The sequence below is a fragment of the Palaemon carinicauda genome, chromosome 4 (assembly GCF_036898095.1).
Source record: "Palaemon carinicauda isolate YSFRI2023 chromosome 4, ASM3689809v2, whole genome shotgun sequence".
NCBI lineage: Eukaryota > Metazoa > Arthropoda > Malacostraca > Decapoda > Palaemonidae > Palaemon > Palaemon carinicauda.
Genome location: NC_090728.1, coordinates 170,072,070 through 170,087,945, shown reverse-complemented (window position 1 = coordinate 170,087,945; position 15,876 = coordinate 170,072,070). Strand labels below are relative to the sequence as shown.

General features: G+C 34.2%; 1 protein-coding gene across 1 annotated transcript in view; it reads right to left on the bottom strand.

Annotated features, from left to right (window-relative positions):
• Positions 1 to 10,282, bottom strand: part of LOC137639751 (protein slit-like) — a 64,275-nt gene extending 53,993 nt beyond the window's left edge. The window contains exons 1-4 of the mRNA XM_068371995.1: positions 10,212 to 10,282; positions 2,863 to 2,934; positions 1,230 to 1,387; positions 341 to 491 (exon numbers count right to left, since the gene is read on the bottom strand). Coding sequence (XP_068228096.1) covers positions 341 to 491; positions 1,230 to 1,387; positions 2,863 to 2,934; positions 10,212 to 10,282 — 452 coding nt within the window. The remainder of the gene's footprint in view (positions 1 to 340; positions 492 to 1,229; positions 1,388 to 2,862; positions 2,935 to 10,211) is intronic.
• Positions 10,283 to 15,876: the final 5,594 nt, after the last annotated feature.

Sequence of the window (15,876 nt, the reverse complement as noted above, 5' to 3'; positions counted from 1 at the left end):
CAAGGCAAAAATTAAACCAATCTCAAAAAGCTTGCAATAAGTTGGTAAAATGGCTTTCAAAAGTGTAAGGTTAAAACCAAAGAACTTAAGAAAAATCACATAGTAAAAACTATTTTCACATTTACCACGAAGAAAAATAAATATGTATGAAAACCATATATTTCTTACAAGAAAATGAAGCACAGAAATACAATTCCCAACAATAAATCAAAACATATCTAAGGATATACCAATTTAAAAATATAAAATATAATAGAATGGCTATCCATGAACTAGGGGCAATGTTCCAGACCTTTAAATGTGGACAACTTAACATTAAAAAAACATGATGTTGACTCACAGTGTGGTGGAAGCTGTCGGCAAATTGGTGGGAATCTCGGTGAGATCTCGACCCGAACAGTCAAGGCGAGTGCCATCGCATCGACAGCTGGCAGGGCAAAGGTCAGCCTCGTCACAACGACCATTGTATTTTGACCTTAATTCTTCAGTACCTGCAAATTCAAATAGTTGATCATGATACCTGGGTGTAATTTGATTTGGAGAGAAACTCACATATAGAATGGATTTATTAGGTTCTACAACGAATGTACGAGATCATTTGCTTAAGTTTCTGAAACTACTTATCACAAAACACATAACAATATCATTCTATTTCTACATCAAAGGAAAATGTTAAGAATGTGTGAGCAAAGACAATAACTCAACATTCTTGGACTAATTTTGTCATTTAGGATAACATACACAGTTACCAGTGTTGAATTGTCAGTACTGAATGCTGTGAGAATTATTCATAATCCAAAAACAGACAGACCGATTCAGTTACACACAAAAGCTTTAGTAATTGGATTTAATCATAATATTGAAAGAAAGTAGTCATAATCAATCAGCTTCTATCTTATTTCAATTTCAAAACAAAGTTCCTCGTTCTCTCACAGCAATATGTTATGTTACTTGGTCAATACCTATAATCAAGTAACTATTATTCAGCAAGCCAAATGTATAACTATAGATGCTAGTTTGAATATTCATTCTAAGGAATAATAGGTATTTGATCTTAAAAATATTTGAATAGCCTACAAACACATATCTGTCAGTATGTTTTGAAAATTTCATCCTTATATTCTGGTGAGCATCTATTCTGATGAAATTGGAACTGAAACCAGACCTGCAGTAAAAAAACGAAGTTTACTTTTTTTAATAGACAATTAATATATAGACCAAATACTTACACTTGAAACTTTCTGGCCTCAACCTGCCAAAGGGTTTCCTCGTGAGCTTCGTTGGTTCCTGGCATCGGGCACCAGAAGTTTCTATGGGATTGTCGGCCAGGTAGGCGCTAAGCCAGGCCATGTTGCAGTCGCATATGAAAGGGTTGGCTCCCAGATGCCTAAAACAAAAGTTTGGTTAAATCTCTCTCTCTCTCTCTCTCTCTCTCTCTCTCTCTCTCTCTCTCTCTCTCTCTCTCACGTTATGCTACAAAATCTGGATTTACAAGGGAACAGGATAAAAAAAGTTCAAGGTGTGATATTTGGGGAACATCAATGCACTTTAGTCAAAGATACCACTGTGTACCAAAAAGTAGATAAAAATATCATTCGCTATAGTAACTGCTACATATTGCAGGAATCGAAAACTGCCATAAAGTATGAGCGGAAAAATTATTATTATTATTGTTATTATTATTATTATTATTATTATTATTATTATCATTATTATTATTACAGGCCTAATTATAAAGCAAAATGTTACAAGCCTAAATGCTCCAACGGGGAAAGCAGCCCAGTGCAGAGAGGAAATAAAAAATTAGGGAATAAACTTTAAAGAGAAATATTAAAAAAAAAAAGTATATGAAGATCATTAACATGTGCAACAAGTTTGAATGACCGAAAATCCACCGATTTCATTACTGAACCAGATTAGAGAGATCATCCTGGCCACAACAGGAATAAAACTTCGAGTACACTGCGTAACATTGAGCCTTATGGTGGAAAAGGCGAGACGTTTAGAATTAAATGCACAACTAATACTATGAACTAGATGGTACAAGTCCGGGAAGATCTGAATGCAAAGGAGGGTCAGAATTATGAAAAATCTTATGCAACATGCATAAAGAACTAAATGGACGACAGTGCCAGAGATTAATATCCAGATCATTGATAAGGAGTTTAATAGACGGCGAATTTTAGCCCATAGAAATACGATGAAAGTCAGAAGCTGAAGACCAGACAGAAAAACAATATACAGTACAAAACATGACAGAATGAAAGTATTAAAATATTTCCGCAAATAGATTGATCACCAATTGGCGAAAAACAGATCAGATGTGTTTCTCATAAGTAAATTAAATATCAAGAATCGCACCTATAATTTCAAATGACCTGTAAAGAGACATTGTCAATGAAAAATCTGGATGAGGAGGAGCCATTACCCTTGACCTACTTACAATCATACTTTTAGTTTTGTATAGAGTTCAAATTCATCTCCCGTAAAACGAACGATAAAGTGTGTTAGCTCGACGTGTAAAAAAAGAGAATGGACACAAGCTGGTATAAATACATTGAAGAATATTATAATTAATCTTCCACAGCTGTGACAAAAGCAAATTTTCTTCCCAGTTCATGAAAGAAAAAACATAATGCTTACAATGACACCCTCGAAGGGAGAAATCTCTATAAAAGGCAAAGGCTTAGAATATATTGTTGAATGAAAAAAAAAATCTAATGAAATTAAATACCTTTATCTGTCCCCTTCTTGTGGTACAAATTCTTTCCTTGACTTTCATTCAGAACCCCAACAGCCCTCTTCCGTAATCTTATATGTTACTTGAAATCTGTTATGAGTGTAAATAGAGATAATACTTACATTGTTTGAATGTTGGTTAGTGGAAGGAATGTCCCGTTGCCCATCGACATAATCTGATTATCATACAAAGACCTGAAAATAAAAACAAATAATATCAATTAAATGCATTCATAGCCAATGATTAAATAAATACTGAATACATACATACATACATACATACTTACACACACATACACTTTATGTGTATATATGTATATGTATATATGTATATATGTGTATATATATAAATATACACACACACACACACACACACACACATATATATATATATATATATATATATATATATATATATATATATATATATATATATAAAATGGCTCTATTAAGAAACATTAATTACCACCGTAAAAATACTAAATGTTGAATGGCTAAAACTCTAGAGCAGAGACCATCACAACAATAACTACTTTGTAAATTTCCAAAGAAAGTTAATCAGCAGCGTGTCACAACGTCCTTTACACACTTTGCCATAAGAACGAGGTGTGCATGTGTGTGTGTGTGTGTGTGTGTGTGTGTGTGTGTGTGTGTGTGTAATTCCCATTACATAATATAGAATTAAGCAGAGCAATTTGTTATCGCATCACCAGGAGAAATTTCCCTTTATTTATATTGCACAATCCATGATGTCTGTCAACTCTGCACCTTTTCTTTTTTTAAAGATGTCTGTCAAATATACACTTTTTACATAAAAAAAGATTTAGAAAACATGAAAATATATTGAAGGCATTTAAATGAAGCATTTCGGCTTCCCACCACCATAAAATAACAACGGCTTTTAAGGCTTTACGGTGTTCTTCGTCCCCAAAAGTTGCTAAGACACGTTATCTCTCATGCAGGTCATCAGCTATCAACATATGGAAGAAACAAATTCTAATTCAGCACAACGTAATTTTATACGCCAAAATGCATTCTAAGTGAAGTTTGGTGTTGTCTTTTTGTGATATAACATATAGATAATCTGGTATTTTTATTGTTATGTACAATAAAGCATCCTCACTGTATATTTCGGTATGCTTGCTTTGCTCTGGAAGCCATGTCATGAAAACAGGAAGAAGTTTAATTTCAATATCTTTAAAGGAACAACATTGATAAGAGAAAAATAATAGTTTATAAACAATAAATATAACAAAAAAAATTTCAGTAATAGAGGAAATTAAGAGTAATCAAGAGTACTAAATCTACATACTACACAATATATAGTTCAATTACACACAGAGCATTTCCTGAAAAAAAAAAAAAATTAGAAATGCCCTGAAACCCATCACCACCTAGGGCTGGCAGCTTCCGGCTAAAGCATACCCTGTCTTTCATTAAACAAATACCGTGCATTAAAATGAAATAGTTAATTAGGGATAGTTAGACTCGCACTACCCACGACAGGGGTGTACGCCCCTTAAAGGATGAAGGGATGGAGTATGGCTGGTATTGGGGGAACAGTTCATTTCATAAAAAAAAAGAATAAACAGGCAACAGTGTAGAGTTCATTATCCCCAGCCAGGTAATTGTATAGAACTTGAGTGATTTAGTTAACCATTTGTTTTACGTAGCGCCATTTGCACAAGCCGGGGAAATAAGAGATAGGTTTGTTGCCTTTAGTTAAGAAAAGTGCATTTTCGAATAATTGCTTCAACTGAATTTGTAATGAAGCTTAATTATTTCCACGTCGTTATTCTTGGCGTTGGTTTTAAATTGCTTTAGATATTATAGGAGGCTTAAATACACTAAAATGAATTATGAACATTACCCGCTTTGCTAACAGCCACACAAACCTATACATAAGCAAAAATATTTAATACTGATTACATAACCAAGAGCTGATTTCTGTGTTCATTGTTCGTTACTGAAATATCTTAATGCAAAAAAGTTATAGTTAAAACAATGGTGTATAAAATATCAGGTTACCATTAACTGTCCTTCAAAAAGCAAAATCTGTCTTTTTAAATAGATTTTCCATTTGTTTGCATGCACATATCATAACAAACTATAAAAATGAGGGAAGTCTGTTAATAATGTTTACTTCCACAAAATAAGTGTTTTTTTTTTCTTATTTATTTTTTATTTATTTATTTATTTATTTTTAAATAGTTGCCCCTATATAGTCCACTAGAATATATGCAATAACTGTTTCTATTTCAGGAAGACCCCTCAGGTGGCGATATAAACCAGTGCAAACAATGCAGTAATATATAGAATTATACAGATGAGGGTATCCATAAATAACGAGAGAGAGAGAGAGAGAGAGAGAGAGAGAGAGAGAGAGAGAGAGAGAGAGAGAGAGAGAGAGAGAGAGAGAACAGTTTAGTTCACACGATTGAGGTTGATTTCAAGGTCGCCAACTACATTATTACCGACGGAGAGCCCCTTGTATGACAGGTAACAATCATGAGCCTAAATGCCTATAATAACGGCGTTTTTATCATGGCCAAATGATTCATAAGGAGGTTGTTAAGATTAAAAGTTAAATCTCTCTCTCTCTCTCTCTCTCTCTCTCTCTCTCTCTCTCTCTCTCTCTCTCTCTCTCTCTCTCTCGCAAGGTTTTAAAAAAAGGACTGAGCTTAGGAAACAAAACATAAATGCTGGAAGTCTGAAGTGAGCCGATCAAAGTGTTTCAGGTAAATTAAAATGTCTAAGAGAACTGGGCGGATGCTGACCAGCGAAAACCAGTTGAAATGATAAGGTTGATTTTATTAAGCTTCTGTTGGACACGAACATGATATAATATAACTACTCAGCGTTTAGTCCAAGAATCCCGTGGAGAGACACATCTCGCAAATGTAAAATATGTTCATGGAATGGTTGAGGCGATAGAAACACCGACACACTCAGAAAAGAAATTGAAAAATAAAATACATCTTACACGAGCCAAATTTTGGTAACCTTAACACGTGCAAAAATCTTATAAAACTTTTTTTTTTTTTTTATCAGTCCCGAAGTAAAATATATCGTAACACAAATTATAGTAAACCATTAAAAAATGTCTCCCATAAAGGATTTTATCATCTTTGTAGTTTAAAAACTTAATGTAACTAATCATTTTCATCTCATCTCATTTAATTATCGGTTACGAAAGGCCAATAAGTGTCACATAAACAAATGATGGATTAGCGAAAAATCCGCTGTATGGGCGTCACAGAGGAACATTGCAACGAGAGCTAATTTGCTAGTATTACCGCTTAATGAAGGCCTTTTTAATATGATAATGAGGGAGGCATCACCGCTAATAGACCAACAATGAGATAAATCAAATTGAATAGCCATTACAAATACGCGGGGGGAGAACTAACAGAGAATGTGGTGGTGTTGTGAGGACAATGTTGCACGGTCAAGACGAGCCTGTGAGTGTACCCTATGCGCGCGCTCGCCCATGTGCGATTAAAGCCGTAATCTAATCCTCAGAAGGCTTTAACTATTATCCCATGCAGCTAATAGGATGTAAGACTTTAATTACGAACAACAGTAATTAGAACATTCGGTCAAGATTTATTTGCACCCTGCTTGCTGACCGTTTCTAAAAAATTATTGTTGACATTTGCATTCGTGCCTCTTTCATCATGTTCAGATCTCTCGAAGCTTACTAGACTATGCAAGCTCCCAGGGACTTCTCTCCCTGTGCAGAATAGCTGAACACGACAACGCAGGTACAGGATATTGCAGAGTTTCTCCTTGTAATTGCCACTCTTATAGTTTTCCATGATGATTGGTTGATCGTTTATCATATAATTCTAAATGAGCACTACATACAGCAAATGCACCCATACCTACATATGATATATCTGTCTATCGATGAATCTAAAAATATAATTATATACATATGTATATACAGTATATTTCGATATACATCTCAGTTCTTTGCTGAGTGATCACCAGTTAAGTCCTTAAATCACCGATTGCAGGGACAAGGGAGTGCATCATCATCACGATATGTGATTGTTTATATGCAAAAGGATATCTCATGTAACCCACTTCTACAGGGAGGATGTGTACAGATAGATATCTACTTATCTATCCATTTATTTCTATATATTTGTATATATTCACACTTAATTTATTTATTCATATATATATATATATATATATATATATATATATATATATATGTATATATATATATATATATATATATATATATTATATATAGTATATGTATATATATATATATATATATATATATATATATATATGTATATATATATATATATATATATATATATATATATATATATATAGTATACAAGATAACTCTTGGGTTACCTCTTATCAGTTCATACTTGGCTTGGCGTAAATATAGATGGTATTCCAGCAACTTTATCCTGAGCGAAAAAGGCGTACGGTGGAAAGAATATTTTATATGTATATATATATATATATATATATATATATATATATATATATATATATATATATGCGTGTGTGTATGTGTGTACATTACTGAACAAAGACTAATCTTACAACGCTTCCCAAATAAGGCTTTAGAATTAAGTTATCTAAACCCTATAAACAACCCGAACACCGTATCCATTCGAAAATTCCTCCAAAATAAGACCCTTCACATCAGAGAATCCACAAATAAATCAGTGCACCTGCTCATTACTAAATGGAAAAATTAACGGCTCAAAAGATGTCCGTGGAGACCTCCCGTCACGATGAGGCTTTTAACTTTAGGGCGGGAAGGGGAGAGACAGGGGAGGGGAGGCTGGAGGTGATCGTAAATCCTAAAGAGAAAGGGGAAATGGGAGAGAAATCCTACACAATTACTGTAGGATAAGAGATATCCTAATTCCTGATAAATCTGGGTCAGAGTTCAGGGGAGGAGGAATGGATGTCTAGATCAATCAAGGGAGAGAATTTCGGAAGGGTAAATGTTAAAAGGAAAAAGACAGTGGAGTCCTAAGGTTAGTAAGAAGGGGAGGGGAAAGAGGGAGGGGGAGGTTGCTGATACCGGGAAAGAGAGGGGGATGGGGGAGCATCTTCAAACCATTAATTTCTCATTATTTGTTCAACTCTGGGAAGGATCAGAAAAGACGGCTGTGTTCGACCTATTAGCAACGCAAATGACGTAACCATGGAATTAGTGAGAGATTTCCGGTCGGTGAAGGCAGAGGCTTATTTCAATCGCTAATTATCCATTAATTAATTCCCGTTACGAAAATGTGGTATTTTTCGAGGCCATCGGTGTGTCGACTTCATTCGGAAATCATTCTGCAGAGTTGTTGATTGTGCAAATATCTATAAAGATGAAAGACAAAAATGTAACGCTATTTTGTTTTAGCGTTGGCTGTTAACGAAACCATTATTTTTTAATTTCTTATCAAAATGTACTTTCACAGAAGGGGTTTTAAACAGTCATACAAACATCTTGTTACTTCTGGGTTATTTACCTCCGACCCTGTTTGTCTGTTTGTTTGTGAACAATTTCCCAGCCACAATTTTACTCAGTAGTAAAACTTCCAGGGATTAATTGCTATGTTGAGACTTGGAAGTGATTCAATTTTGAAAGTCCTAGGTCAAAGGTTAAGGGCAAGGTCGAGCAAAAGGACGACCGAATTAACTCTAACCTTAACCCCAAGTTAGCACATGGTTGTCATGCAGACTTGAAAGAAGCCTACGGTCTAAATTGATTCTGGTAAAAGCAAATTGGTTTCGAGAAATAAGCGGCCGTAGCGGAGGTCTGCCTGAAAAAAATACTAACACACCATTTTGCATGTAGATACTTTAAATATTATTTAAAAATTCTGTTGAGTTCAATGTCATAAAAATTTAATAAATATAAACTATTCGTGACAGTAGATTCAAACCATTATTTACACATAAATTACCTTGGATGGTTTTTCCAATAGTAATAACAATAGCATGCCTTATTAACTATTATTAACTATTATATAATTACAAATAAAAGATATATAAACGATCATTTTAATATGATTTATCATAACCATCCTTTTAAGCTAGTAACATACAAAAGACGACCTTCAAGTCCGCACAGCATCCTTGAAATCTTCTTAAATAAAATAAGACTGAAGAAGAAGAAGAGGAAAAAGGAGAAGAAGAAACCGTTCCTAATCACACGTTGTTACACACGAGATCCGAGTGCTGGGAGCAAACTACCTATTCAATTAGTTTCGTTCAATCACTTAGCCAAACTCTGGGTACCAGAGAGAGAGAGAGAGAGAGAGAGAGAGAGAGAGAGAGAGAGAATTGTAGACAAGACAATTAGGTGATGATTGTTGACCTCCTTAAAACAAATATTGAATACTCAAGGAAATGCTAAATTTCAAAAACATTTATTTGTAGAGGAGAGGCGTCATATGAAAGAAAGTGATTAAAAATAAAGGAAATTTTGGGCAACACGATTAATGAGGGTAGGTAATTAAGAAATGGTACTAATAAGAAAATAATATATCATTAGAAAATGAAGGATCCACTAGTCTGTAGAAATGCAAATTACAAACAAAAAAACACACACACACAGACACACACACACACACACACATATATATATATATATATATATATATGTATGTATGTATGTATGTATGTATCTTCAGCCATAACTATTCCAGTGTTAATACTCGTACGAACATCAGATTCAATACTTTTCTTTTTAAAGGAAGTGGCAATTTACATTTCATAATCTCATTCTGTTTACCAAAAGTTCTCCATAAGATGGTTTTCCTCCTTTTAACTTCGGTCTCATGTCATGGGGAAACACTTACTGTCTGTCCCAAGTACATATATTCATTAACAATCTCTAGGGTATCCTACATAACCCTTATTTGTTGTCTCTCTGAATTTTTATTGAACATTATCTTTGTTTACTTTTAACCATTTTCAGCCCTACATTTTGCTTTCCGTATTCAAATCTTCTATCATCTTTTGAAATTACTCCCATGATTAAAAAAAATGACTACATCATCTGCAAATCTTAAGTTGTTAAGGTATTCCCCATGCATGTTAATTCCGACATTATGTTTTTTACCATAAGATCTCCATCCCATGCTTATCCTTCTTTTAATTTCGGCCTCATGTCCTGAAAAAACACTTACTGTCTGTCTTAAGTGCATATATTCATTAACAATCTCCCTTATTTGTTGTCTCTCTGAATTTTTATTGAATATCTTAATCTTACTTATAACCATTTACAGTCCTACATTGGCTTTCTCTGTTCAAATCTTCTATCATCTTTTTGCAATTCATCCCATCATTCAATAAATATAACTACATCATCTGCAAATCTCAAGTTGTTAAGGTAATCATTATTAATGTTAATTCTTACATTTTCCAATATAATTTCTTAAAAACTTCTTCTAGGTATGTTATGAATAATTTCTCCATTGGAATTTTCTCACGATCTTTGTGTAGTTCCAGGATTGCTGTGTTCCCGTATAGATATCTTCAACTGTTCTAATATACGATTCATCTATTCCTTGTATTTAAAAGGCTTTCATTACGGCTGATATTTTGACAGAATCAAAAGCTTTCTCATAGTCTATGAATGCCATACATAGCGGTTTGTCATAGTCTGTTGATTTTTCCATTAGCTGGTTAATTACATGGATACTACCGCCAGTCATTTGGGTCCTTTAACAGGTCACGCAGTATCACACTGGAACCTTCTCTCTGGTTACGGCTAATTTTCCCTTTGCCTACACATACAATGAATAGTCTGGCCTATTCTTTACATATTCTCCTCTGTCCTCATACACCTGACACCACTGAGATTACCAAACAGTTCTTCTTCGCTCTGGGGGTTAACTACTACACTGTAATTGGTCAGTGGCTACTTTCCTCTTGGTAAGGGTAGAAGAGACTCTTTAGCTATGGTAAGCAGCTCATCTAGGAGAAAGACACTCCAAAATGAAACCATTGTTCTCTAGTCTTGGGTGGTGCAATGGCCTCTGTACCAAGGGGTCTTGTAATAGAGTTCTGTTGCTTGAGGGGTTACACTCGGCACATTATTCTGTGTTATTTCTCTTCCTCTTGTTTTTTGACGCTTTAATAGTTTATATATGAAAGAATTATTTTAATGTTACTCTTCTTAAAATATTTTACATTGATGTTTAATTACGTCTCTTGTAGTTTATTTATTTCTTTATTTCCTTTCCTCACTGAGCTACTTTCCCTGTTGGAGCCCTTGGGCTTATGGCGTCTTGCTTTTCCAACTAGGGTTGCAGCTTAACAAGTAATAATAATAATAATAATAATAATAATAATAATAATAATAATAATAATAATAATAATAAGGTCTATTGTTGAATATCCACTTCTAAGGCCTGCCTTTAGTAAGGAGACCATGCTCTGATAAATAAAGAAAAAGGTTCAATATCATCATTCAGTAACCTAAGAACCTAACAACTTTATATGATTCAAAAGAAGATGGTTCTATCAATGAGAATTTCCAGACGTCGGAAAATGTAAAATTCGTATTCTATCATAGAAACATAAAATCATGAATAAACTTCCTCAAGGATATAAAATTCAAGGATAAAGGAAAAGGAAATGGTAAAACGTCGATATTTAAGGAGAAGAAATAAGAGCAAGGTTAGAAAATGAAGTAAACTACAAGAGCTAAGAAATTCCAAGTCAGGGATAAAAGTTGCGTAGATATGCAATTACCTTGACGTTTCAGAAACCAGCTACCACGCAAAATTGTTTTATAGAGATTAATATCTATTTCAACTGTAGTAGTGCTGTAGCATTAAGGCTTTCAAGAAGAAACTGAAGACTTTTGACTGTAGTAGTACTGTAGTATTAAGGCTTTCAAGAAGAAACTGAAGACTTTTGACTGTAGTAGTACTGTAGTATTAAGGCTTTCAAGAAGAAACTGAAGACTTTTGACTGTAGTAGTACTGTACTATTCAGGCATTCAATAAGAAACTGAAGACTTTTTTTGATATCCAAGTGCATCAATAATATGTATTTGACAATAAATGAGCAATATGCGGTGTGAAGTGCTGTATGCCTTGGAATATATACGATAGAAGGATTATAAAAGGTCCTGCAGAGAGTAGGGCTCCCCTGAAGTATAGGGGCAGAAAAAAAGAGCCCTTAAAGTGAGTAAAGTAATCAGGGATTCCCATAAACTGGATATGTGAAAGTGTGTAACTGTGCAGAAGTCTGACATCATAAATCGACACGGTCAACCTTATATAAATAATAAAAAAAATTATGCCAATGTTAAAACAATAAAATGAATAAAACTTGTTGTAAGCAGTTATAAAAAAGTGAAAAAAAAATAGCTAAATAATAAGATAGAACGTGAAAAAAGTTGTATAGAAGCGGGAAGAAAAATTCAGAAAGATTTCATTTTTTTCGCCTAGATGTAGAAATCACCGAGGCGAGCCAGGAAACGGAAAGTTACAAAGTATGACAAACGATGCGTGGAAAAACTTGTTTGAAATGGGAAATAATTAAATGGAAATCGAAAGGAGGACAAAGCCTTTGCTGTAGAGATTACGTAAATAAGAAAGAAAAACATTGTAGCCATTAGGTTAACAATTACTAGAAAAGAAGATCAAAGGATGTGTATTTATATATAGAACCTGAAACTTTATTTATGGATTTGCTTTATTCGTCCTGAATTATCAGACAATAAGGATGATAAAAAGGTAGAATGTTTGAGAGAGAGAGAGAGAGAGAGAGAGAGAGAGAGAGAGAGAGAGAGAGAGAGAGAGAGAGAGACGGAGAGAGAGAATCAAATTTGATAATCATCAGAGAAACAAATAAACGTACAAGAAATTCACTTCTTATAATGGAGATAATGTTCATGTAACGGAAGAAAATGTCCAAAATTACTGATCTTGAAAAACAGATCTCTGTTATATGGAGAGAGAGAGAGAGAGAGAGAGAGAGAGAGAGAGAGAGAGAGAGAGAGAGAGAGAGAGAGATTCGTGTAATGTCAGTTGATGACGATGATTATGGAAGTGATGACGGTGATGATAGGAACACAATGGCATTCCTCGGACAAGACATCAAATTATTACCAGTACATTTTGTTTCTCTCTTTCCAAGATCCCATCGACCACATTTTCCGAGGGAGTGGGGCTCTATGATTATATTCCTGGGCCTGGAACCCCGCCAGGGCAGTACCATACCCGAAAAACGCAACACGCTCTTTTTTAATGCCATAAAACGTCTGTCAAAATCTGGGCTAGCTGCCATGCCACGCAATGAATAATGCGCAAAACTGACACGCACGCACACATACAGGCAAAAAGGTTAAGAGAGAGAGAGAGAGAGAGAGAGAGAGAGAGAGAGAGAGAGAGAGAGAGAGAGAGAGAGAGAGAGAGAGAGATGTAATAATAAAGATCCCGAGACAAAACATTTGCTGTATTACAAAGCTGTTTATAGTAGAGATATGGAATCATTATCTGCTCAAACATGAGAGAGAGAGAGAGAGAGAGAGAGAGAGAGAGAGAGAAAGAGATGATGATGTAATAATAATGATCCCGAGATAAAATATTTGCTGTATTACAAATCTGTTTATAGTACAGATATGGAATCATTATCTGCTCAAACATGAGAGAGAGAGAGAGAGAGAGAGAGAGAGAGAGAGAAGATGATGTAATAATAGAGATACCGAGATAAAATATTTGCTGTATTACAAATCTGTTTATATATAGTAGAGATATGGAATCACTATATGCTCAAAGATCAAGGAGAGAGAGAGAGAGAGAGAGAGAGAGAGAGAGAGAGAAGATGATGTAATAATATAGATCCCGAGATAAAACATATGCTGTATTACAAAGCTGTTTATAGTAGAGATATGGAATCATTATCTGCTCAAACAAGAGAGAGAGAGAGAGAGAGAGAGAGAGAGACTTGGGCGAAGTTGTAAAATGTTACCACATGATGGGTGTTCCCATTAACAGATGACGAGAAAATTACAGGTGTGCAACAAGACGCCCAGATCAGGTGCTGTCAAAAACTGACCACAAACTAAAATGACAAGACTCCTAAACGCCACAAACACACGCACATACTCACGCACACCTCTCTCATAATTAGATACCTGAAAAATCAAGTTTGCTAACTAGACGACCGGTCTATTATTTTTGCTAAACATTAATGAGCTTTGGGGAGTAATTCATGTAATTACAACACTAGAAAAATGTTACTTTGCAAATTACACAGCGTAATAGCTGCTGTGGTAATTTTTAGTTATTAATTTACTTTTTTAGAGGACATCTTCCATGACAAGATGTTAACGTCAAACATTTAGCGTTGCTTTTCTTGTTTAAGCACTAAATTACCTTATAATTTAATTCTAAAAATGAATTTGTAAAAAAGCAAAAAGTAAACCGAATAGCTTGCAATGTCGCATTTCCACTAATTTAATAAAAAAAATAATTAAATGTAACCTTAGTCAATCAAAAATTAGATAAAACCACGTACCCTAAAGTAGAATATGCCCTTAGTGAAAAAAATAGCATTTGCCTTACTATGGTATATCGTAAGAAAAAAATAGGTAAATTACCACAATGTTAATGTATTTCAAGCAGACAAAATCAATTACAATCACGTGAGCCATATAATATTCAAATTTAAAAAGAAATCATGTAATATGATGCAGTGGATTACGCCCCGCTGAGAAACTGAACTATACTTTTAAGGAATACATTCTGCTACAACGTAATAAGGAACATATATGTAGTTACACCCTATGTTGTATAACGAACTTTGTCTTGTACACATGGGACAGAGACTGAAAAGTGGAAAGGCAGGATATATGTATATATATATATACATATACATATATATATATATATATATATATAATATATATATAATATATAAATATATATATATATATATATATATATATATATACATATACATATATATATACATATATAATATATATATATATATATATATATATGCTCAAAATACACCTTAAAATAAAAAAAAGTAACATTGATAGAAAATTCCAGCCTTGAGGTAAAGGGGAATAAACTGCATACAAGGACAAATTTTGACTCCCAAGAAACAGGAACTCGAGACTAAAAGAAAAAGTAATTTGCCTACTTTAACCCTAACTTCATACTTGCTGTCCCTTTACGAATGTCGAAGTAGGTCTATGATCTGCTTCATTTCTATAAAATTCATAACGATAATTACACGAAAAAGAAGTCACTCGTTCAGAGCTTTAAGTGAAATAGTACCGGATACTAAATGCAACATACAAATGACATCCCCACAATAAAAATACGTTGCAACATTCATTCCAGTGGAACCCTCTTATTCCTTAATTTATGAAGAATGGCCTCTGCTCCTAAATGAATGCTCATTTTGCAAAGTAGATAATAGTAGATATTTCATTTATACCATTTATCGTCCATTTACTGCCCGTTTAAAACAATATTTATTACTCAACTCCTTTTTTTTTCTTCTTCTTCTTTTTGAAGTAAGGGTCCTTCCACCAGGTGGAGGGTAGTCTAACGTAAGTGAATGAGTAATGTGGAAAATTACACCCTTGGATGTACTGCTTCGCTTTCCCCTTAGGACCTTGATCTCTCTCTCTCTCTCTCTCTCTCTCTCTCTCCTCTCTCTCTCTCTCTCAATAATGCGTTGGTGTGTGAAGGACAGCAGGGAACACATTGCGAAGATATGGCAACATCATTAAGCCATAATAAGCTACAGGATTAACAGTCAATAAAACAGAGAGAGAGAGAGAGAGAGAGAGAGAGAGAGAGAGAGAGAGAGAGACATACCATGAGTGAAAAGGGGCGTAACGTACACTAAAAAAAAGCGAGAGAGGAAGGACAGCAACAACCTAATCCAATTATTTAATCTACAAAGTAAAGACATTAAGAAAGGGGTAATAGATGATAATGGGAGACTTCTCCAAGTGTACTTTACTATTTAAGTGGAAATGCTGCAATGCAATCAGCTACAAATGGTAATTTTCGCGGTGCATTCACTCAGTTTTATTTTATTTCGTCGTATGATGTGATTGGAAGTAATACACTCACAAACTATAGTTGTTTCATTATACGTTACTATAGTCCTTTC